This window comes from Oncorhynchus kisutch, linkage group LG10 (genome assembly GCF_002021735.2).
Source record: "Oncorhynchus kisutch isolate 150728-3 linkage group LG10, Okis_V2, whole genome shotgun sequence".
Lineage (NCBI taxonomy): Eukaryota > Metazoa > Chordata > Actinopteri > Salmoniformes > Salmonidae > Oncorhynchus > Oncorhynchus kisutch.
The window spans coordinates 2,473,194-2,498,213 of NC_034183.2; the positions used below are offsets into that span (position 1 = coordinate 2,473,194).

The following is a 25,020-nucleotide window of genomic DNA, read 5'->3' on the forward strand; positions in this document are numbered from 1 at the left end:
CACTACGACTCGGGGAAACTATACAGTTGATTAGGCTGCAGGTGAAATAAGTGATGATGAACTTCACACGGTGGTGAAAGTGTACGGTGTCTTATTCTGGTGACATGATGATCGATGCTTTACTGCTGTTTTGACAAATAAAAATAATCTCAGTCACTTCAAGCAGGCTAGCTTACCCACACTGTATCTGCGAGCTGTTGGCTAGATTGCACATAAACAAGACCAGAGTAGGCACATTTGTTTTTTCTACTTTTAAAACAACAGTTTTTTTGCGACAAAATGTTTTGTACAGTTAAAACACTAGATTTTTATTCAGTACATTTAAATTTAAACCAATAATGACATTTTGTGCACACGGCATCGTCACACACGGATGATCTTTTATCTATAACAAGTCTGTTTGGTGGAAACACACCAATGGTGGGAAAATGCACATATTTTCATTATGTAAATAATGTTCACATTAAAAACCTGTCGCCAATTGGATGGAAACCTGTTAGTCTAATCTCAATCTGATACCCCCAAATAAAAATTATTATTACTGATCAACACTGTCTGGAGATAATGACATTGTTGGATGGAAACCTGTTAGTCTAATCTCAATCTGATACCCCCAAATAAAAATTATTATTACTGATCAACACTGTCTGGAGATAATGACATTGTTGGATGGAAACCTGTTAGTCTAATCTCAATCTGATACCCCCAAATAAAAATTATTATTACTGATCAACACTGTCTGGAGATAATGACATTGTTGGATGGGAACCTGTTAGTCTAATCTCAATCTGATACCCCCAAATAAAAATTATTATTACTGATCAACACTGTCTGGAGATAATGACATTGTTGGATGGAAACCTGTTAGTCTAATCTCAATCTGATACCCCCAAATAAAAATTATTATTACTGATCAACACTGTCTGGAGATAATGACATTGTTGGATGGGAACCTGTTAGTCTAATCTCAATCTGATACCCCAAAATAAAAATGTCCAGTATGTTATTTGCATGGTTTTTGGAACTAGGCTACATGTCTATGGTGAATATATTATCTGAGCATTTTAATTAGTCATTTATATTCTAAAACATCAAGTAGCATGTAGATAACAGCAATGTAAAGTGAAGCTTCTATTTAAGAATAAGTCAGTCGCAATATTATCAACATCTGGCTGGAGATAATGACACAATGTCCTATTACTGATCAACATACTAGCTGGAGATAATGACATACTGTCCTATTACTGATCAACACTGTCTGGAGATAATGACATACTGTCCTATTACTGATCAACACTGTCTGGAGATAATGGCATACTGTCCTATTACTGATCAACACTGGCTGGAGATAATGACATAATTTCCTATCACTGATCAACACTGGCTGAAGATAATGACATACTGTCCTATTACTGATCAACATACTAGCTGGAGAAAATGACACATTGTTCTATTACTGATCAACATACTAGCTGGAGATAATGACATACTGTCCTATTACTGATCAACATACTAGCTGGAGATAATGACATACTGTCCTATTACTGATCAACATACTAGCTGGAGATAATGACACGATGTCCTATTACCGATCAACACAGTGGCGGGAGATAATGACATACTGTCCTATTACTGATCAACATACTAGCTGGAGATAATGACACATTGTTCTATCACTGATCAATACACTGGCTGGAGATAATGACATACTGTCCTATTACTGATCAACATACTAGCTGGAGATAATGACATACTGTCCTATTACTGATCAACACACTGTCTGGAGATAATGACACAATGTCCTATTACTGATCAACACTGGCTGGAGATAATGACATACTGTCCCATTACTAAAATTATGTCTATTTGAGTCCCAAATAGCTCCCTATGTCCTATTTAGTGCACTACTATGTAGCCCTATGGGCCCTGGTTGAACACTACAAAGGGAATCATCATCTGGGCCCAGTGTTTCTTAACATTTCATCCTGATACAGTACATGATCCTGTGTGAAATTCTGCTCCCCTTTCAGATGGATATCTAACATACATCATATACCACAACGACGATCACTTTATATAATCCTATGACATTTGGGCAAAATATTGTCTTTATTAAAAATGAATGTGGATGTCGTTCCCTAGCTGATCCATGTGTGTGATCTCTGGTCTACCCTTTTAGCTGGTACTGTACAGTGGACAAGCAGGCCCCAGTTTTTCAAAAAGTTATCTGATCGGATAGGGTTAAACGCATAGAAATATAACGAATAGAGTGGTGCGTCCCCATTCAAGTCAATGATACGGCTGTTCTATTCATTCTATTTCTATGCATTTAATTCTATCCGATTGCCCGAAATCCGATCAGATAACTTCTGAAAACTAAAGATCTATAAGGTTCTATCAAATTTGGTTAAAAGTAAAGTATTATCACCACAAAACAAAATTCTAAATATATATATTTTTTTCATTTACACATTATTCCCAATGCAATCATCATATTGTTTAAGGCCTAGTTTGTTTAGTCTGGCTCATATTCATACATTTCATTGCTGTTTCACTTCACTTCAAGTTCTCACCAAGGGGTGTAATCATTAGCGCATCAAACAGTAGCAAACAGTTGCAAACATTTTCAAAACCTTTTTCCGAAATGGAAAACACTTTACCACCTTGAATGGGGTTACCAACAGAAACTAACGGAAGCATCCGGTTTTCAGGGGAAAAAGCAGAGAAGAATACTTCTTGTTTCATTGGAACTCGATCAGGAGTTTCTATTGGACAAATTTAGGTAGGTCCCTCCCCTTTGTTTTTAGTTTGGTTCTGTTTGGTTCCTTAGTGAGGCTACAGTAAAGAATTTAGCCTGGTTTCAGTTTCACATTCAGGAATACCTTTCATCCGGGAACTGCAAATCCTGACAAGAGCACAGTTATAGCTTGAAATCCATAACCTGTTTTGTGCTAACATTCCACTCCCTTTTACTCTGTGTCATGTTTGGCATGACAAGGAGTAGAATGTTAGCACAAAACAGACTGGTAAATCAGGCTAGTACCATTTCATAACGTTGCACACATGACACAGATCACACCTGATAAATCCTGTTATTATTTACATTGTCATGGGTTTTCTTCATTTGATCATGCTCACTTTTGTTGTTGTTGTTTTGTTTGTTACTAGTGTAAACAATAAATAAATAAATAAGTCATTACATTATAATAAATACAAAATATCTCTTAATCAGTCGTCACCAAATGTAAACGGACACGTGATTTTGAAAGAAGAAATGCTTTCACATAGTAAACAACTGTAGTCTGGTCAATAATTTATATTGATCGTAGTTTTACATCACCGATCAGGAAACCATGACTATATTATCTTACTATTTAACCATGCTTTATCAGTTTGGGGCTTGGGATCCTATTGGATGGGATACTTGTACAGGTGGTACTTAGTCATCTCTAGTTCCCTGGGAATCTCTCTGTCTACCCAGAAGTACGGTCACTGGGGAGTTCCTGGGTGACTGAATGACTGCAGGAGTCATCATGTCTCTCAGTCACACCACAGAGAGAGAGAGAGAGCGCTCAGGTCTGGTCTGAATGACTGCAGGAGTCATCATGTCTCTCAGTCACACCACAGAGAGAGATAGAGCGCTCAGGTCTGGTCTGAATGACTGTAGGAGTCATCATGTCTCTCAGTCACACCACAGAGAGAGAGATAGAGCGCTCAGGTCTGGTCTGAATGACTGTAGGAGTCATCATGTCTCTCAGTCACACCACAGAGAGAGAGCGCTCAGGTCTGGTCTGAATGACTGTAGGAGTCATCATGTCTCTCAGTCACACCACAGAAAGAGAGAGCGCTCAGGTCTGGTCTGAATGACTGCAGGAGTCATCGTGTCTCTCAGTCACACCACAGAGAGAGAGAGCGCTCAGGTCTGGTCTGAATGACTGTAGGAGTCATCATGTCTCTCAGTCACACCACAGAGAGAGAGAGCGCTCAGGTCTGGTCTGAATGACTGCAGGAGTCATCATGTCTCTCAGTCACACCACAGAGAGAGAGAGCGCTCAGGTCAGCACTGACACATTGGTGGATACTTTGATCTAACTTCTGTGGATACCATTTGTCTGACCACACGTCTATACTGGAAATATTAGGAACATGATGTCACCTTAGTACACTTTAAAATCAATAGTAGGATCCATTCCAGAGGTCCAGAGTGAAAAGTTGGAGTCTTCCCACTGACAGACTTGGAGGAAACAGCAGATGAATGGTCGCTGGTGTGTGAGTCTCTGTAACGGTGAAGGGGAGGGGGCTCTCTCTCTCTTTCTCTTTCTCCTCATTAGGGTTTAAAGGGGGAGTCGATCCCTCTCTGTCCTCCTCAGTCCTCATGGTGTAAACTAGCTCCAACCCCTGCCCTCTATCACTGATAGCATCCTCACTACTACATTGTCATCATGCATGGAAACGGGGAGAGGGCTGGATGTTATTTTGGATGTTAGCCAAACGTTGTCAGAAACAATGTCAGGGGCTGGATGGAGGGACCAGGGTATGTCCCTTCCTCTAGAGCAGGGAGCTGGGGCTCTCTGGGGGAGGGGGCGGGGTGTCTGTGGGGCTGTGGCTCATGGGCAGGATGTCGTAGTGGCGGGGGATGAGGTTGAGGCCGCTGGGTAGGTGGCTGCTCCGGGGAAGGTCATAGGGATTCTGGGAGAAACCGGTGGCCATTCCATTAAGTCCCTGTAGAACACTAACAGTTGGCTCTGAGAGAGAGAGAGACAGAGAGAGAGAGAGAGAGAGAGAGAGAGAGAGAGAGAGAGAGACAGAGAGAGAGAGAGAGAGAGAGAGAGAGAGACAGAGAGAGAGAGAGAGAGAGAGAGAGAGAGAGAGAGAGAGAGAGAGAGAGAGACAGAGAGAATAAATACAATGGGGAACTGGGACTCTCCTTCTCTAGGTGAGGCCCCCTCATGGTTCCAATCTCTCTAGGTGAGGCCCCCTCATGGTTCCAATCTCTCTAGGTGAGGCCCCCTCATGGTTCCAATCTCTCTAGGTGAGGCCCCCTCATGGTTCCAATCTCTCTAGGTGAGGCCCCCTCATGGTTCCAATCTCTCTAGGTGAGGCCCCCTCATGGTTCCAATCTCTCTAGGTGAGGCCCCCTCATGGTTCCAATCTCTCTAGGTGAGGCCCCCTCATGGTTCCAATCTCTCTAGGTGAGGCCCCCTCATGGTTCCAATCTCTCTAGATGAGGCCCCCTCATGGTTCCAATCTCTCTAGGTGAGGCCCCCTCATGGTTCCAATCTCTCTAGGTGAGGCCCCCTCATGGTTCCAATCTCTCTAGGTGAGGCCCCCTCATGGTTCCAATCTCTCTAGATGAGGCCCCCTCATGGTTCCAATCTCTCTAGATGAGGCCCCCTCATGGTTCCAATCTCTCTAGATGAGGCCCCCCTCACCATTGTTTAGGTAACTCAAATTTTAGACATCTGAGACTGAGAGCTCCTATATCCCTGACTGAGAGCTCCTATATCCCTGACTGAGAGCTTCTATATCCCTGACTGAGAGCTCCTAAATCCCTGACTGAGAGCTTCTATACCCCTGACTGAGAGCTCCTATATCCCTGACTGAGAGCTCCTATATCCCTGACTGAGAGCTCCTATACTCCTGACTGAGAGCTCCTAAATCCCTGACTGAGAGCTTCTATACTCCTGACTGAGAGCTTCTATACTCCTGACTGAGAGCTCCTATACCCATGACTGAGAGCTCCTTAACACTTTACTGTGTACATTACTACATGACTTTGTACATTACTGTATTACTGTGTACATTACTACACTACTGTGTACATTACTACATGACTGTGTACATTACTACATTACTGTGTACATTACTACATGCCTGTGTACATTACTGTATTACTGTGTACATTACTGTATTACTGTGTACATTACCGTATTACTGTGTACATTACTACACTACTGTGTACATTACTACATGAATGTGTACATTACTACATGCCTGTGTACATTACTGTATTACTGTGTACATTACTGTATTACTGTGTACATTACTACATGACTGTGTACATTACTACATGACTGTGTACATTACTGTATTACTGTGTACATTACTACATGACTGTGTACATTACTACATGACTGGTACATTACTACATGACTGTGTACATTACTGTATTACTGTGTACATTACTACATTACATTACTGCAACAAATCAAATCTAATTTTATTGGTTACATGCACATGGTTATCAGATGTTATTGGTCACATGCACATGGTTATCAGATGTTATTGGTCACATGCACATGGTTATCAGATGTTATTGGTCACATACACATGGTTATCAGATGTTATTGGTCACATACACATGGTTATCAGATGTTATTGGTCACATACCCATGGTTATCAGATGCTATTGGTCACATACACATGGTTATCAGATGTTATTGGTCACACACACATGGTTATCAGATGTTAATGCGAGTGTAGTGAAATGCTTGTGCTTCTATTTCCGACAGTGCAGTAATATCCAACAAGTAATCTAACAATTTCACAACAACTACCTAATACACACAAATCTAAAGGGGTGAATGAGAATATGTACATATAAATATATGGATGAGCGATGTCAGAGCGGAATAGGCAAGATGCAGTAGATGGTATAAAATACAGTATATACATGTGATATGAGTAACGTAAGATATGTAAACATGATTAAAGTGGCATTATTTAAAGTGACTAGTGATCCATTTATTAAAGTGGCATTATTTAAAGGGACTAGTGATCCATTTATTAAAGTGGCATTATTTAAAGTGACTAGTGATCCATTTATTAAAGTGGCATTATTTAAAGTGACTAGTGATCCATTTATTAAAGTGGCATTATTTAAAGTGACTAGTGATCCATTTATTAAAGTGGCATTATTTAAAGTGACTAGTGATCCATTTATTAAAGTGGCATTATTTAAAGTGACTAGTGATCCATTTATTAAAGTGGCATTATTTAAAGTGACTAGTGATCCATTTATTAAAGTGGCATTATTTAAAGTGACTAGTGATCCATTTATTAAAGTGGCATTATTTAAAGTGACTAGTGATCCATTTATTAAAGTGGCCAGTGATTGGGTCTTTATGTGGTCACATGTCACGCCCTGACCTGAGTATCCTTTGTTTTCTTTATATATGTTGGTTAGGTCAGGGTGTGATGTGTGTTTTTGTCTCATCTAGGGTTTTTGGTATGTCTAGGTGTGTGTTTCTGGTCTAGACATATTGTAGGTCTATGGTGGCCTGGATTGGATCCCAATCAGAGGCAGCTGTTTATCGTTGTCTCTGATTGGGGATCTTATTTAGATTGCCATTTTGGGTTCGTGGGTTATTGTCTATGTTATGTTAGCACAGTGGTTCGATGGCAGTCACAGTCAGTCAGTTTTTTTATTTTACCTTTATTTATCTAAGCAAGTCAGTTAAGAACAAACTCTTATTTTCAATGACGGTCTAGGAACAGTGGGTTAACTGGTCTAGGAACAGTGGGTTAACTGGTCTAGGAACAGTGGAACAGTGGGTTAACTGGTCTAGGAACAGTGGGTTAACTGGTCTAGGAACAGTGGGTTAACTGGTCTAGGAACAGTGGGTTAACTGGTCTAGGAACAGTGGGTTAACTGGTCTAGGAACAGTGGGTTAACTGGTCTAGGAACAGTGGGTTAACTGGTCTAGGAACAGTGGGTTAACTGGTCTAGGAACAGTGGGTTAACTGCTCTAGGAACAGTGGGTTAACTGGTCTAGGAGCAGTGGGTTAACTGGTCTAGGAACAGTGGGTTAACTGGTCTAGGAACAGTGGGTTAACTGGCCTGGGAACAGTGGGTTAACTGGTCTAGGAACAGTGGGTTAACTGGCCTAGGAACAGTGGGTTAACTGGTCTAGGAACAGTGGGTTAACTGGTCTAGGAACAGTGGGTTAACTGGCCTAGGAACAGAGGGTTAACCGGTCTAGGAACAGTGGGTTAACTGGTCTAGGAACAGTGGGTTAACTTGCCTAGGAACAGAGGGTTAACCGGTCTAGGAACAGTGGGTTAACTGGTCTAGGAACAGTGGGTTAACTGGTCTAGGAACAGTGGGTTAACTGGTCTAGGAACAGTGGGTTAACTGGTCTAGGAACAGTGGGTTAACTGGTCTAGGAACAGTGGGTTAACTGGTCTAGGAACAGTGGGTTAACTGGTCTAGGAACAGTGGAACAGTGGGTTAACTGGTCTAGGAACAGTGGGTTAACTGGTCTAGGAACAGTGGGGTTAACTGGTCTAGGAACAGTGGGTTAACTGGTCTAGGAACAGTGGGTTAACTGGTCTAGGAACAGTGGGTTAACTGGTCTAGGAACAGTGGGGTTAACTGGTCTAGGAACAGTGGGTTAACTGGCCTAGGAACAGTGGGTTAACTGCCTGTTCAGGGGTTAACTGGTCTAGGAACAGTGGGTTAACTGCCTGTTCAGGGGTTAACTGGTCTAGGAACAGTGGGTTAACTGGTCTAGGAACAGTGGGTTAACTGGTCTAGGAACAGTGGGTTAACTGGTCTAGGAACAGTGGGTTAACTGCCTGTTCAGGGGCAGAACGACAGATTTGTACCTTGTCAGCTCGGGGGTTTGAACTCGCAACCTTCCGGTTACTAGTCCAACGCTCTAACCACTAGGCTACCCTGCCGCCGGTTACTAGTCCAACACTCTAACCACTAGGCTACCCTGCCGCCTCCAGTTAGTTGGTTAGTTGGTTAGTTAGTTAGTTGGTTAGTTAGTTGGTTAGTTAGTTAGTTGGTTGGTTGTAGTGTAATTTGTGTTTTTTCCATCTTTCATTAAATCATCACTTGAGAACACGTTTGGTCTCCTCAATAAGACGATCGTGACAGCAGCAGCCTCTCTGAGTGATTGCTCTTTTGCAGTCTGATGGCCTTGAGATAGAAGCTGTTTTTCAGTCTCTCGGTCCCTGCTTTGATGCACCTGTACTGACCTCGCCTTCTGGATGACAGCGGGGTGAACAGGCAGTGGCTTGGGTGGTTGTTGTCCTTGATTATCTTTTTGGCCTTCCTGCGACATCGGGTGCTGTAGGTGTCATGGACTTACTGTGTCCATTTAAAAAAAAAAATTATATCACCTTTATTTAACCAGGTAGGCTAGTTGAGAACAAGTTCTCATTTACAACTGCGACCTGGCCAAGATAAAGCATAGCAGTGTGACACAAACAACACAGAGTTACACATGGAATAAAACAAACATACAGTCAATAATACAGTAGAAAAGTCTATATACAGTGTGTTTAAATGAAGTGGGATAAGGGAGATAGGGCAGTAAATAGGCCATGGTGGTGAAGTAATTACAATATAGCAATTAAACACTGGAATGGTAGATGTGCAGAAAATGAATGTGCAAGTAGATTAAATAAAGGAGAAATAAACAGTAAGTCCATGACACCTACTCCACCCGATGCCACAGGAAGGCCAAAAAGATAATCAAGGACAACAACCAGCCGAGCCACTGCCTGTGTGGGGTGCAAAGGAGCTAAATAAATAACAGTATTGGGATGAGGTGGTTGGATGGGCTATTTACAGATGGGCTATGTACAGGTACAGTGATCTGTGAGCTGCTCTGACAGCTGGTGCTTAAAGTTAGTGAGGGAGATATGAGTCTCCAGCTTCAGTGATTTTTGCAATTCGTTCTAGTCATTGGCAGCAGAGAACAGGAAGGAAAGGCGGCCAAAGGAGGAATTGGTTTTGGGGATTTTTTATTTTATTTATTTTTATTTCACCTTTATTTAACCAGGTCGGCTAGTTGAGAACAAGTTCTCATTTACAATTGCGACCTTGCCAAGATCGAGCAAAGCAGTTCGACACATACAACAACACAGAGTTACACATGGAGTAAAACAAACATACAGTCAATAACACAATAGAAACAAGTCTATATACGATGTGAGCAAATGAGGTGAGATAAGGGAGGTAAAGGCAAAAAAAGGTGGCGAAGTAAATACAATACAACAAGTAAAACATTGGAATGGTAGTTTTGCAGTAGAAGAATGTGCAAAGTAGAGATAGAAATAATGGGCTGCAAAGGAGCAAAATAAATAAATACATACAGTAGGGGAAGAGGTAGTTGTTTGGGCTAACTACTAGATGGGCTATGTACAGGTGCAGTAATCTGTGAGCTGCTCTGATAGCTGGTGCTTAAAGCTAGTGAGGGAGATAAGTGTTTCAAGTTCCAGAGATTTTTGTAGTTCTTTCCAGTCATTGGCAGCAGAGAACTGGAAGGAGGAATTGGCTTTGGGGAAGACCAGAGACATATACCTGCTGGAGCGCGTGCTACGAGTGGGTGCTGCTATGGTGACCAGTGAGCTGAGATAAGGCGGTGGCTTTACCTAGCAGAGACTTGTAGATGACCTGGAGCCAGTGGGTTTGGCGACGAGTATGAAGCGAGGGCCAACCAACGAGAGCATACAGGTCGCAGTGGAGGGTAGATATGGGGCTTTGGTGACAAAACGGATGGCACTGTAATAGACTACATCCAGTTTGCTGAGTGTTGGAGGCTATTTTGTAAATGACATCGCCGAAGTCAAGGATCGGTAGGATAGTCAGATTTACGAGGGTATGTTTGGCAGCATGAGTGAAGAATGCTTTGTTGCGAAATAGGAAGCCGATTCTCTATTTAATTTAATGTTTGATGTGAGTCTGGAAGGAGAGTTTACCGTCTAACCAGACACCTAGGTATTTGTAGATGTCCACATATTCTAAGTCAGAACCGTCCAGAGTGTACATTACTGTATTACTGTGTACATTACTGTATTACTGTGTACAATACTACATGACTGTGTACATGACTGTATTACTGTGTACATTACTGCCTTACTGTGTACAATACTACATGACTGTGTACATTACTGTATTACTGTGTACATTACTGCCTTACTGTGTACAATACTACATGACTGTGTACATTACTGTATTACTGTGTACATTACTACATGACTGTGTACATTACTGTATTACTGTGTACATTACTGCCTTACTGTGTACAATACTACATGACTGTGTACATTACTGTATTACTGTGTACATTACTACATGACTGTGTACATTACTGCCTTACTGTGTACAATACTACATGACTGTGTACATTACTACATTACTGTGTACATTACTACATGACTGTGTACATTACTGCATTACTGTGTACATTACTGTATTACTGTGTACATTACTGCCTTACTGTGTACATTACTACATGACTGTGTACATTACTGTATTACTGTGTACATTACTACATGACTGTGTACATTACTGTATTACTGTGTACATTACTACATGACTGTGTACAATACTGTATTACTGTTAGGAAAAGTATGATTAAATGACTGAACAAATCATTTTAAATGGAACTGTAACTAAGTAAACTTACACTCTGTTTTATTATATCTGATTAACAATATGAGTTCATAAGAAGGGATTGTGTGACACGGACAAGGAGTAATTAAAGTTAATGAACACCATTCCAACCAGGAAGAAACAAATGGGTTGTGGATTAAGTAAGCAGATAAGGTAGTTACCCTATGGTTGAACCGATGAAACTGAGCTCTGGGGTTTTTAGATAAGGAAGTGAGTGCATTCCTAGGTTTTCTGTTAATTAGAACTATCAGCTAAGTGGTGATCGATAATGTTGAGGGATCAAAAGTTAATTCAGTTGTGTTGTGTGTCCTGTGTATGTGCTGGGGGGGGGGGGGGGGGTCAGAATGAACTCAGAATGAACCTTTAAAGTTCCCTTGGTCCCGGTCTGGAGGAGGAGATTCATTTTTTAAGCAATGAAATGACGTCATGTTATTGTATATAAACTGTTGCTCGTGGTAACGTGGCAGCGCGCTCCGAGAATACATTCTGTTACCTATTATTGAAATGACTGGTCTCCGTCTATTTTATGCAAACAAGAATCTTACAAAGTCTCATAAAATAGATTAAGGGAATTCAATTAATGAAAACATATTGGAATAATTAAATTACAGTAACAATTAGTGTGTACATTACTGCATTACTGTGTATATTATGATCAGAGCCTTGATATAATACATTTTGATGGTTAATGAATGGGTAATGGATACAGTAGCAGTATGCGAATGAAGGCTACTGTATAGGAGTTCCTGTTTAGGGCAGTTTAGATTGACACTATAGTTAGTCTGGCCAGGCTACAGTAGGAGAGAGAAGAGGAGGAGAGAGGGGAGAGGAGGAGAGAGAAGAGAGTAGGACAGGAGGAGAGAGGAGGATAGGAGGAGAGAGGGGAGAGGAGGAGAGAGGGGAGGAGACATACTCAGGTGGTTGCAGTACGGTTAGGGTTAGAGAAGAGAGGGGAGATGAGAGAGGAGGAGGAGGAGAGAGGAAAGGGAAGAAGACACCCAGGTGGTTGAAGTTGCAGTAAGGTTAGGGTTAGAGAGAGAGAGAAGGAGCAATACCTAGGTGGTTGAGGTTGCAGTAGGGTTAGAGTTAGAGGAGAGGAGAGGAGAGGAGAGGAGAGGAGAGGAGAGGAGAGGAGAGGAGAGGAGAGGAGAGGAGAGGAGAGGAGAGGAGAGGAGAGAGAGAAGGAGAGAGGGGAGTGGAGGAGTGACGGGAGAGAAGGAGCAGGAGTGAGAAGAGAGAAGAGAGGAGAGGAGGAGTGAGGGGAGAGGGGGAGACATACCCAGGTGTTTGAGGTTGCAGTAAAGTTAGGGTTAGAGAAAGAGGAGAGGAGGAGGAGAGAGGAGGAGAGGAGGAGAGAGGAGGGGAGAGGAGAGGAGGAGACATACCCAGGTGGTTGAGGTTGCAGTAGGGTTAGGGTTAGAGAGAGAGGAGAGGAGAGGAGAGGAGGAGAGAGGAGGAGAAAGGGGAGAGGAGGAGGAGGAGAGAGGAGAGGAGAGGAGGAGAGAGGAGAGGAGGAGCCATACCCAGGTGGTTGAGGTTGCAGTAGGGTTAGAGAGAGAGGAGAGGAGGAGAGAGGAGGAGAGAGGGGTTAGGAGGAGAGAGGAGGAGACATACACAGTTGGTTGAGGTTGCAGTAGGGTTAGAGAGAGAGGAGGAGAGAGGAGGAGAAAGGGGAGAGGAGGAGGAGGAGAGAGGAGGAGACATACCCAGGTGGTTGAGGTTGCAGTAGGGTTAGAGAGAGAGGAGAGGAGGAGAGAGGGGTTAGGAGGAGAGAGGAGGAGAGAGGAGGAGACATACCCAGGTGGTTGAGGTTGCAGTAGGGTTGGAGAGAGAGGAGAGGAGAGGAGGAGAGAGGAGGAGAAAGGGGAGAGGAGGAGAGAGGAGTAGACATACCCTCGTGGTTGAGGTTGCAGTAGGGTTAGAGAGAGAGGAGAGGAGGAGAGAGGAGAGGAGGAGACATACCCAGGTGGTTGAGGTTGCAGTAGGGTTAGAGAGAGAGGAGAGGAGGAGAGAGGAGAGGAGGAGACATACCCAGGTGGTTGAGGTTGCAGTAGGGTTAGAGAGAGAGGAGAGGAGGAGAGAGGAGGAGCGAGGGGTTAGGAGGAGAGAGGAGGAGAGAGGAGGAGACATACCCAGGTGGTTGAGGTTGCAGTAGGGTTAGAGAGAGGAGAGGAGGAGAGAGGAGAGGAGGAGACATACCCAGGTGGTTGAGGTTGCAGTAGGGTTAGAGAGAGAGGAGAGGAGGACAGAGGAGAGGAGGAGACATACCCAGTTGGTTGAGGTTGCAGTAGGGTTAGAGAGAGAGGAGAGGAGGAGAGAGGAGAGGAGGAGACATACCCAGGTGGTTGAGGTTGCAGTAGGGTTAGAGAGAGAGGAGAGGAGGAGAGAGGAGAGGAGGAGACATACCCAGGTGGTTGAGGTTGCAGTAGGGTTAGAGAGAGAGGAGAGGAGGAGAGAGGAGAGGAGGAGACATACCCAGGTGGTTGAGGTTGCAGTAGAGTTAGAGAGAGAGGAGAGGAGGAGAGAGGAGGAGCGAGGGGTTAGGAGGAGAGAGGAGAGGAGGAGACATACCCAGGTGGTTGAGGTTGCAGTAGGGTTAGAGAGAGAGGAGAGGAGGAGAGAGGAGAGGAGGAGACATACCCAGGTGGTTGAGGTTGCAGTAGGGTTAGAGAGAGAGGAGAGGAGGAGAGAGGAGGAGCGAGGGGTTAGGAGGAGAGAGGAGGAGAGAGGAGAGGAGGAGACATACCCAGGTGGTTGAGGTTGCAGTAGGGTTAGAGAGAGAGGAGAGGAGGAGAGAGGAGAGGAGGAGACATACCCAGGTGGTTGAGGTTGCAGTAGGGTTAGAGAGAGAGGAGAGGAGGAGAGAGGAGAGGAGGAGACATACCCAGGTGGTTGAGGTTGCAGTAGGGTTAGAGAGAGAGGAGAGGAGGAGAGAGGAGAGGAGGAGACATACCCAGGTGGTTGAGGTTGCAGTAGGGTTAGAGAGAGAGGAGAGGAGGAGAGAGGAGGAGAGAGGGGTTAGGAGGAGAGAGGAGAGGAGGAGAGAGGAGGAGAGAGGGGTTAGGAGGAGAGAGGAGAGGAGGAGACATACCCAGGTGGTTGAGGTTGCAGTAGGGTTAGAGAGAGGAGAGGAGGAGAGAGGAGAGGAGGAGACATACCCAGGTGGTTGAGGTTGCAGTAGGGTTAGAGAGAGAGGAGAGGAGGAGAGAGGAGAGGAGGAGACATACCCAGGTGGTTGAGGTTGCAGTAGGGTTAGAGAGAGAGGAGAGGAGGAGAGAGGAGAGGAGGAGACATACCCAGGTGGTTGAGGTTGCAGTAGGGTTAGAGAGAGAGGAGAGGAGGAGAGAGGAGAGGAGGAGACATACCCAGGTGGTTGAGGTTGCAGTAGGGTTAGAGAGAGAGGAGAGGAGGAGAGAGGAGAGGAGGAGACATACCCAGGTGGTTGAGGTTGCAGTAGGGTTAGAGAGAGAGGAGAGGAGGAGAGAGGAGAGGAGGAGACATACCCAGGTGGTTGAGGTTGCAGTAGGGTTAGAGAGAGAGGAGAGGAGGAGAGAGGAGAGGAAGAGACATACCCAGGTGGTTGAGGTTGCAGTAGGGTTAGAGAGAGAGGAGAGGAGGAGAGAGGAGAGGAGGAGACATACCCAGGTGGTTGAGGTTGCAGTAGGGTTAGAGAGAGAGGAGAGGAGGAGAGAGGAGAGGAGGAGACATACCCAGGTGGTTGAGGTTGCAGTAGGGTTAGAGAGAGAGGAGAGGAGGAGAGAGGAGAGGAGGAGACATACCCAGGTGGTTGAGGTTGCAGTAGGGTTAGAGAGAGAGGAGAGGAGGAGAGAGGAGAGGAGGAGACATACCCAGGTGGTTGAGGTTGCAGTAGGGTTAGAGAGAGAGGAGAGGAGGAGAGAGGAGAGGAGGAGACATACCCAGGTGGTTGAGGTTGCAGTAGGGTTAGAGAGAGAGGAGAGGAGGAGAGAGGAGGAGCGAGGGGTTAGGAGGAGAGAGGAGGAGAGAGGAGGAGACATACCCAGGTGGTTGAGGTTGCAGTAGGCTCTCCACTCTGATCCATTCCTGACTCCTTTCGGGGAGCTGGACTGATGAAGGAAACACACTGTATTAACATTAGGGCTAATTCAAATCTAACACATACATGTACTGAACATACAAGATGGAATAGAGATATATGCAGGTATTGATATATCATGGTAAATAGATATGATGGCATATTTCGATATATATAATGGTATATAGATATATGGTATATATAGAGATATGGTATATATAGTTATATAATGATATATATAGAGATATGGTATATATAGAGATATGGTATATATAGAGATATGGTATATATAGTTATATAATGATATATATAGAGATATGGTATATATAGAGATATGGTATATATAGAGATATGGTATATATAGTTATATAATGATATATATAGAGATATGGTATATATAGAGATATGGTATATATAGATATATAATGATATATATAGAGATATGGTATATATAGAGATATGGTATATATAGATATATGATATATATAGAGATATGGTATATATAGATATATAATGATATATATAGAGATATGGTATATATAGAGATATGGTATATATAGTTATATAATGATATATATAGAGATATGGTATATATAGATATATGATATATATAGAGATATGGTATATATAGATATATAATGATATATATAGAGATATGGTATATATAGAGATATGGTATATATAGAGATATGATGGTATGTAGATATATGGTATATAGAGATATGATGGTATATATAGATATATGGTATATATAGAGATATGATGGTATATATAGATATATGGTATATATAGAGATATGATGGTATGTAGATATATGATGGAATATATAGATATATGATGGTATATATAGTTATGATGGTGTATGTAGATATATAATGGTATATATAGATATATGGTATATATAGAGATATGACGGTATTTAGATATATAATGGTATATATAGATATATGCTATATATAGAGAAATGATGGTATATATAGATATATGATGGAATATATAGATATATGGTATATATAGAGATATGATGGTATATATAGATATATGATGGTATTTGTAGATATTTGATATATTGACATATGATCGTATATAGATATGATGGTATTAATAGATATGATGGTATATATATATATGGTGGTATAGAGATATGATGGTATATATATATATATATATGATGGTATAGAGATATGATGGTATAGAGATATGATGGTATATAGATATGATGGTATATAGATATGATGGTATATAGATATGATGGTATAGAGTTATGATGGTATATAGATATGATGGTATATAAAGATATATGATGGTGTATATAGATATATGATGGTATATAGATATGATGGTATATAAAGAAATATGATGATGTATATAGATATATGATGGTATATAGATATGATGGTATTAATAGATATGATGGTATATATATATATATATGATGGTATAGGGATATATATGATGGTATTAATATATATATGATGGTATATAGATATGATGGTATATATAGATATATGATTGTATATAGTGATATGATGGTGTATAGATATGATGGTATTAATAGATATGATGGTATATATATATATATATGATGGTATAGGGATATATATGATGGTATTAATATATATATGATGGTATATATAGATATATGATTGTATATAGTGATATGATGGTGTATAGATTGATGTGATTGTATATAGTGATATGATGGTATAGAGATTTGATGGTATATAAAGGTATGATGGTATCTATAGAGATATAATGGTATATATAGATATGATGGTATATACTGGTACATATATGTATGATGGTATATATATATACAGTGCCTTGCGAAAATATAATATATAATATAATATAATATATACATAGATATATGATGGTATAGATATAGATATGACAGTATAGAGATATGATGGTATATATAGATATGATGGTATATATAGATATATGATGGTATATATATATATATATGAAGTTATATATAGAGATATGATGGTATATATAGATATATGATGGTATATATAGATATATGATGGTATATATAGATATATGATGGTATATATAGATATATGATGGTATATATAGATATATAATGGTATATATAGATATGAAGTTATATATAGAGATATGATGGTATATATAGATATATGATGGTATATATAGATATATGATGGTATATATAGATATATGATGGTATATATATATATATGAAGTTATATATAGAGATATGATGGTATATATAGATATATGATGGTATATATAGATATATGATGGTATATATAGATATATGATGGTATATATAGATATATGATGGTATATATAGGTATATTATGGTATATATAGATATATGATGGTATATATAGATATATGATGGTATATATAGATATATGATGGTATATATAGATATGAAGTTATATATAGAGATATGATGGTATATATAGATATATGATGGTATATATAGGTATATAATGGTATATATAGATAGATGATGGTATATATAGATATATGATGGTATATATAGGTATATAATGGTATATATAGATAGATGATGGTATATATAGATATATGATGGTATATATAGGTATATAATGGTATATATAGATAGATGATGGTATATATAGATATATGATGGTATATATAGGTATATGATGGTATATATAGGTATATGGTATATATAAAGATATGATGGAGATATATATATATATATATATAGATATGATGGTATAGTTAGACATATGATATATGATGGTATATATTGATATGAAGTTATATATAGAGATATGATGATATTGATAGATATGATGGTATTGATGGCATAGCGATATGATGGTATATAGATATATGGTATATATAGAGATATGATGGAGATATATAAATATAGATATGAAGTTATATATAGAGATATGAAGTTATATATAGAGATATGATGGTATATATAGATATGATGGTATACATAGGTATATGATGGTATAGAGGGATATGGGAAAAGTATAGGTATGATGGTATATATAGGTATAAATAGATATGATGTATATATAGATATATGATGGTATATATAGATATATGATGGTATATATAGGTATATAATGGTATATATAGATAGATGATGGTATATATAGATATATGATGGTATATATAGGTATATAATGGTATATATAGATATATGATGGTATATATAGGTATATAATGGTATATATAGATAGATGATGGTATATATAGATATATGATGGTATATATAGATATATTATGGTATATATAGGTATATAATGGTATATATAGATATATGATGGTATATATAGGTATATAATGGTATATATAGATATATGATGGTATATATAGATATATGATGGTATATATAGATATATGATGGTATATATAGGTATATAATGGTATATATAGATATATGATGGTATATATAGATATATGATGGTATATATAGGTATATAATGGTATATATAGATATATGATGGTATATATAGGTATATAATGGTATATATATGATGGTATATAATGGTATATATAGATATATGATGGTATATATAGATATATGATGGTATATATAGATATATGATGGTATATAATGGTATATATAGATATATGATGGTATATATAGGTATATAATGGTATATATAGATATATGATGGTATATATAGGTATATAATGGTATATATAGATATATGATGGTATATATAGGTATATAATGGTATATATAGATATATTATGGTATACATAGATATATGATGGTACATATAGATATATGATGGTATATATAGATATATGATGGTGTATATATAGATATATGATGGTATATATAGATATATGATGGTATATATAGATATATGATATACAGTGGCTTGCGAAAGTATTCACCCTGTGGCATTTTTCCTATATTGTTGCCTTACAACCTGTAATTAAAATGTTTTTTGGAAGGGTTTGTATCAATTGATTTACACAACATGCCTACCACTTTGAAGATGCAAGATATTTTTTATTGTGAAACAAACAAGAAATAAGACAAAAAAAACAGAAAACTTGAGCTTGCATAACTATTCACCCTCCCAAAGTCAATAGCGTGCCCAAAGTAAAATGACTGTTAATCAGGCCCAGAAGCTAGGAGAGCTAATTGGTAGATTTTGATACAAAAAAAACACTCTAACGTTTTTAAAACTGTTACAATAATGTCTGTGAGTATAACAGAACTGAAATGGCAGGCAAAACGTGTTTCCATGCGCATGGACGAGAGAGAACACGTTCTTTTTGTTTGTTTGAAAGTGTATTGTTTATTTGCGTATTAGGGTAGCTAAGGTTTGATTATAAATGTTGATTGACTTGTTTGGATAAGTTTATAGGTAAAGCATGAGATTCATTTGGTATGCATTTTGATGGAGGGAAACTGGGTGGATTATTGACTGAAGCGCGCCAGCTAAACTGAGTTTTTATGGATATAAAGAAGGACTTTATCGAACGAAAGGCCCATTTGTAATGTAACTGAGACCTTTTAGAATACCAACAGTATGTCTCTATAAGCTTGGCACATCTAGCCACTCGGATTTTTGCCTATTCTTCAAGGCAAAAAAAATTCAGCTCCTTCAAGTTGGATGGGTTCTGCTGGTGTACAGCAATCTTTAAGTCATACCACAGATACTCAATTGGATTGAGATCTGGGCTTTGACTAGGCCATTCCAAGACATTTAAATGTCTACCCTTAAACCACTCGAGTGTTGCTTTAGAAGTATGCTTAGGGTCATTGTCCTGCTGGAAGGTGAACCTCCGTCCCAGTCTCAAATCTCTGGAAGACTGAAACAGGTTTCCCTCAAGAATTTCCCTGTATTTAGCGCCACTTATCATTCCTTCAATTCCGACCTGTTTCCCAGTTTCCCTGCCGATGAAAAATATCCCCACAGCATGATGAGGATGGTGTTCTCGGGGTGATTAGAGGTGTTGGGTTTGTGCCAGAAATAGCGTTTTCCTTGATGGCCAAAAAGCTACATTTTAGTCTCATCTGACCAGAGTACCTCCTTCCATATGTTTGTAGAGTCTCCCACATGCCTTTTGGCGAACACCAAACTTGTTTGCTTATTTTTTTCTTTAAGCAATAGCTTTTTTCTGGTCACTCTTCCATAAAGTGTACAGCTTAAAGTGGTCCTATGGACAGATACTCCAATCTCCGTTGTGGAGCTTTGCAGCTCCTTCAGGGTTATCTTTGGTCTCTTTGTTGCCTCTCTGATTAATGCCCTTCTTGCCTGGTCTGTGAGTTTTGGTGGGCGGCCCTCTCTTTAATGGTGCTCCGTGGGATGTTCAAAGTTTCAGATATTTTTTTTATAACCCAACCCTGATCTGTACTTCTCCATAACTTTGTCCCTGACCTGTTTGGAGAGCTCCTTGGTCTCTCTGCAGGTTTGTTGTGGTGCCATATTCTTTCCATTTTTTTAAATAAGGGATTTAATGTTGCTCTGTTGGATGTTCAAAGTTTCAGATATTTTTTATAACCCAACCCTGATCTGTACTTCTCCATAACTTTGTCCCTGACCTGTTTGGAGAGCTCCTTGGTCTTCATGGTGCCACTTGCTTGGTGGAGCCCCTTGCTTAGTGGTGTTGCAGACTCTGGGGCCTTTCAGAACAGAGAATGAGATCATGTGACAGATCATGTGACACTTAGACTGCACACAGGTGGACTTTATTTAACTAATTATGTGACTTCTGAACGGAATTGGTTACACCAGATCTTATTTAGGGGCTTCATAGCAAAGGGGGTGAATACATATGCACGTACCACTTTTCAATTTTTTTTTCATTTCACTTCACTAATTTGGAATAGTTTGTGTATGTCCCTTACATGAAATCCAAATAAAAATCAATTTAAATTACAGGTTGTAATGCAACAAAATAGGAAAAACACCAAGGGGGATGAATACTTTTGCTAAACACTGCATGTAGAGATATGATGGTCTTCCGTTGAGCATCTGTATTCCATTTTGTATGCATGATTCAAACCACTTTTATCATTTGAGTGAGTGTGTGTGTTACCGCGACAGTGAACGTGCTATCCAGGTTGGTGGTGATAGTTGAGGCCAGGCTATACTGAGGTACAGACACGGTGTGATAGGAGGGGTTGGAGATACAGCTTCCTGATAAGCTGCTACCACTCTGGGTTAGAGTCTGGGACACATCCAGGGTGGAGGGACGCATGGCTACCGTACTGCCACACTCTGAGAGACAGAGAGACAGAGAGAGACAGAGAGAGAGAGAGAGAGAGACAGAGAGAGAGTTTACTTCAGTGCTCCCAATGGACCACATAATTACTACAATTTTTTAGGGATCTTATCTGTAGAATGGATCAGGGTAGCTTACCAGAGAGAGAGAGTGGACAGTGCTGATGATTCTGAGTGCAGGTGTGTAGGGTTTGGGGTCAGGGTTAGGATTATAGTTAGGGGTTAGGATTAGAATTAGGATTAGAGTTTGGGTTCAGGGTTAGGGTTAGAGTTAGAGGTTAGGCGTTAGGGTTAGAGGTCAGGGTCAGAGTTAGTGGTCAGGGTCAGAGTTAGTGGTCAGGGTCAGAGTTAGGGGTCAGAGTTAGGGGTCAGGATCAGAGGTCAGAGTTAGGAGTCAGGGTCAGAGTTAGTGGTCAGGGTTAGAGTTAGGGGTCAGGGTCAGAGGTCAGAGTTAGGGGTCAGGGTCAGACTTATTGGTCAGGGTCAGAATTAGGGTTAGGTGTCAGGGTTAGGGTTAGGGGTCAGAGTTAGTGGTCAGGTACAGGGGCAGAGTTAGGGGTCAGAGTTAGGGGTCAGGGTCAGAGTTCGTGGTCAGGGTCAGAGTTAGGGGTCAGGGTCAGAATTAGGGTTAGGTGTCAGGGTTGGGGTCAGAGTTAGTGGTCAGGTATGGGGTCAGGGTTAGGGGTCAGGCTTAGAGTTAGGGGTCAGGGTAGAGTTAGGGGTCCGAGTTAGGGGACAGGGTTAGGGGTCAGGGTTATGGGTCAGAGTTAGGGTTAGAGTTAAGGGGTCAGGGGTCAGAGTTAGGGATAGGGTTAGGAGTCAGAGTTAGGGGTCAGAGTTAGGGGTCAGGGTTAGGGGTTAGAGTTAGAGTTCAGGGTTAGAGTTAGGGGTCAGGGTTACAGTTAGAGTTAAAGGTCAGGGTTAGGGTTAGGGGTCAGGGTTAGGGTTAGGGTTAGAGACAGAGTCAATGCACCAGAATAGTCTGTGTAGGTGTACAGGGTTAGGAGTTAGGGTTATGGTCAGGGTAAGGGTTCAGGATTAGGGGTCAGGGGGTAGAGTCAGGGGTTAGGGGTCAACTCACCAGAATAGTCGGTGTGTGTTATCCTCAGGCCAGGTGTACAGGGTTAGGGGTTAGGGGTCAGGGGTCAACTCACCAGAATAGTCGGTGTGTGTTATCCTCAGGCCAGGTGTGTATGCCACACTAGGCTGCATGTGGTGTCCCTTGTCCTTCTGTCTCTGTCGGAACCAGACAAACAGGCTGAGCATAGCCATCATGATGAGGAGGAGGAGGAAGATGATGCCCATCACAGCCCCAGCTGACTGGTGCTCTGAACCTCCCCGCGCTGGACTGATCTTAGTGTAAGGGTTCAACTCCTCCATCATCAGAGCAGCTGGGCAGAGGAACACACACACAGACAAGGGGGAGGTTAATAAGTGTGTTTGTTTGAGAGAGAAAGAGACAGAGATCCAGCTTGAAAGAGAAACAGAGAGATTACCCAGCAAACCAAAATTGGTTCTGTGAATGTTCCCAGAACATTTGTTAGATCACAGCAAATGGTCTCACAACAACAACAAAATAAATAAAAAACCCTAGCTTAAATGGGAATCTAATGTTCTGGGAATGTTCCAGGGTTTGCTGGGTAGTATGTCCATTCTCCTCACCTTGGTCACAGCGGATGCCTTTGTATCCGATGCTGCAGTAACAGGTTCCAGTCACATAGTCACAGGTGGCGTTGTTCATACAGTCACACAGCTGCTGGCAGCCGTAACCAAACGTACCAGGGGGACACTCTGAGAGGGGGAGAGGAACACAAAGAAATCCCTAAAAGTAGTGACAGAGTAGGAGAATTGGTAGTGCACTAGAATGGTAGAGCAGTATGGGCACTCACTCATTCACTGATACAGAGCACATGATGGAAGTAAGGTTACTCACTCATTCATTGACACAGAGCACATGATGGAAGAAAGGTTACTCACTCATTCATTGACACAGAGCACATGATACAAGTAAGGGCACTCACTCATTCATTGACACAGAGCACATGATACAAGTAAGGGCACTCACTCATTCATTGACACAGAGCACATGATGGAAGTAAGGTTACTCACTCATTCTGAGACACAGAGCACATGATGGAAGTAAGGTTACTCACTCATTCATTGACACAGAGCACATGATGGAAGTAAGGTTACTCACTCATTCATTGACACAGAGCACATGATGGAAGTAAGGTTACTCACTCATTCTGAGACACAGAGCACATGATGGAAGTAAGGTTACTCACTCATTCATTGACACAGAGCACATGATGGAAGTAAGGTTACTCACTCATTCATTGACACAGAGCACATGATGGAAGTAAGGTTACTCACTCATTCATAAAAAATAAAAATAAAAATGTATTTTTTTTACCTTTTTTTAACTAGGCAAGTCAGTTAAGAACAAATTCTTATTTTCAATGCCGGCCTAGGAACAGTGTGTGTTTGTGATATTTAACTGCCAGTTCAGGGGCAGAACAACAGATTTGTACCTTGTCAGCTCGGGGATTTGAACTTGCAACCTTTCGGTTACTAGTCCAACACTCTAACCACTAGGCTACCCTGCCACCCCATTGACCCATAGCACATGATGGAAGAAAGGTTACTCACTCATTCATTGACACAGACCACATGATACAAGTAAGGGCACTCACTCATTCACTGACACAGAGCACATGATGAAACTAAGGCCACTCACTCATTCACTGACACAGAGCACATGATGGAACTACTCAGCGAGCCGAGTTCTTTACCAAAGTTATTCTGAGATACAGGAGGAAACAGAGTAAGAGACTGATTGGTCAATTCATTTCCTGATGCATTCAGTTGCAATGGGGACCAGCACCAAAAGCCCCCTAAGAGATTAAGGAGACATGTATAAATGTTGTTCCACTCACTCTGTTCACAGCTGGTCCCAATGAAGCCGGTGAGACAGGCACACTGTCCTGTCATGTGATCACAGTTTCCGCCATTCTGACAGCGACACACCTCAGTACAGTCTCTACCATAGAACCCTAATGGACAACCTGGTGAGGGGAGTAAGAGGAGGGATGAGGGAGTGAGAGACGCAGATAGAGGGGGGAGTGAGTGATGGTGAGGCAGAGAGAGGGGGAGTGAGAGAGAGAGAGAGAAAGAAAGATAAGGGTTAGGGAGGGAGTGAGGGAGGGAGAGACAGAGAGATAGTCAGACAGAGAGATAGTCAGCATCCGAGAGATAATCAGACAAGAGGTGGCCAGCATCAGAGAGATAGTCAGCATCCAGGAGGTAGTCAGCATCCGAGGGATAGTCAGCATCAGAGAGATAGTAAG

The 25,020-nt window shown here is 40.9% G+C and overlaps 1 protein-coding gene across 1 annotated transcript in view; it reads right to left on the reverse strand.

Annotated features, from left to right (window-relative positions):
- Positions 1-752: 752 nt before the first annotated feature.
- Positions 753-25,020, reverse strand: part of LOC109882723 (multiple EGF-like-domains 11) — a 183,049-nt gene continuing 158,781 nt past the window's right edge. Inside the window, exons 14-19 of the mRNA XM_031832825.1 lie at positions 24,610-24,807; positions 23,336-23,464; positions 22,828-23,064; positions 21,489-21,670; positions 15,429-15,495; positions 753-4,745 (exon numbers count right to left, since the gene is read on the reverse strand). Coding sequence (XP_031688685.1) covers positions 4,549-4,745; positions 15,429-15,495; positions 21,489-21,670; positions 22,828-23,064; positions 23,336-23,464; positions 24,610-24,807 — 1,010 coding nt within the window. The 3' untranslated portion in view covers positions 753-4,548. The remainder of the gene's footprint in view (positions 4,746-15,428; positions 15,496-21,488; positions 21,671-22,827; positions 23,065-23,335; positions 23,465-24,609; positions 24,808-25,020) is intronic.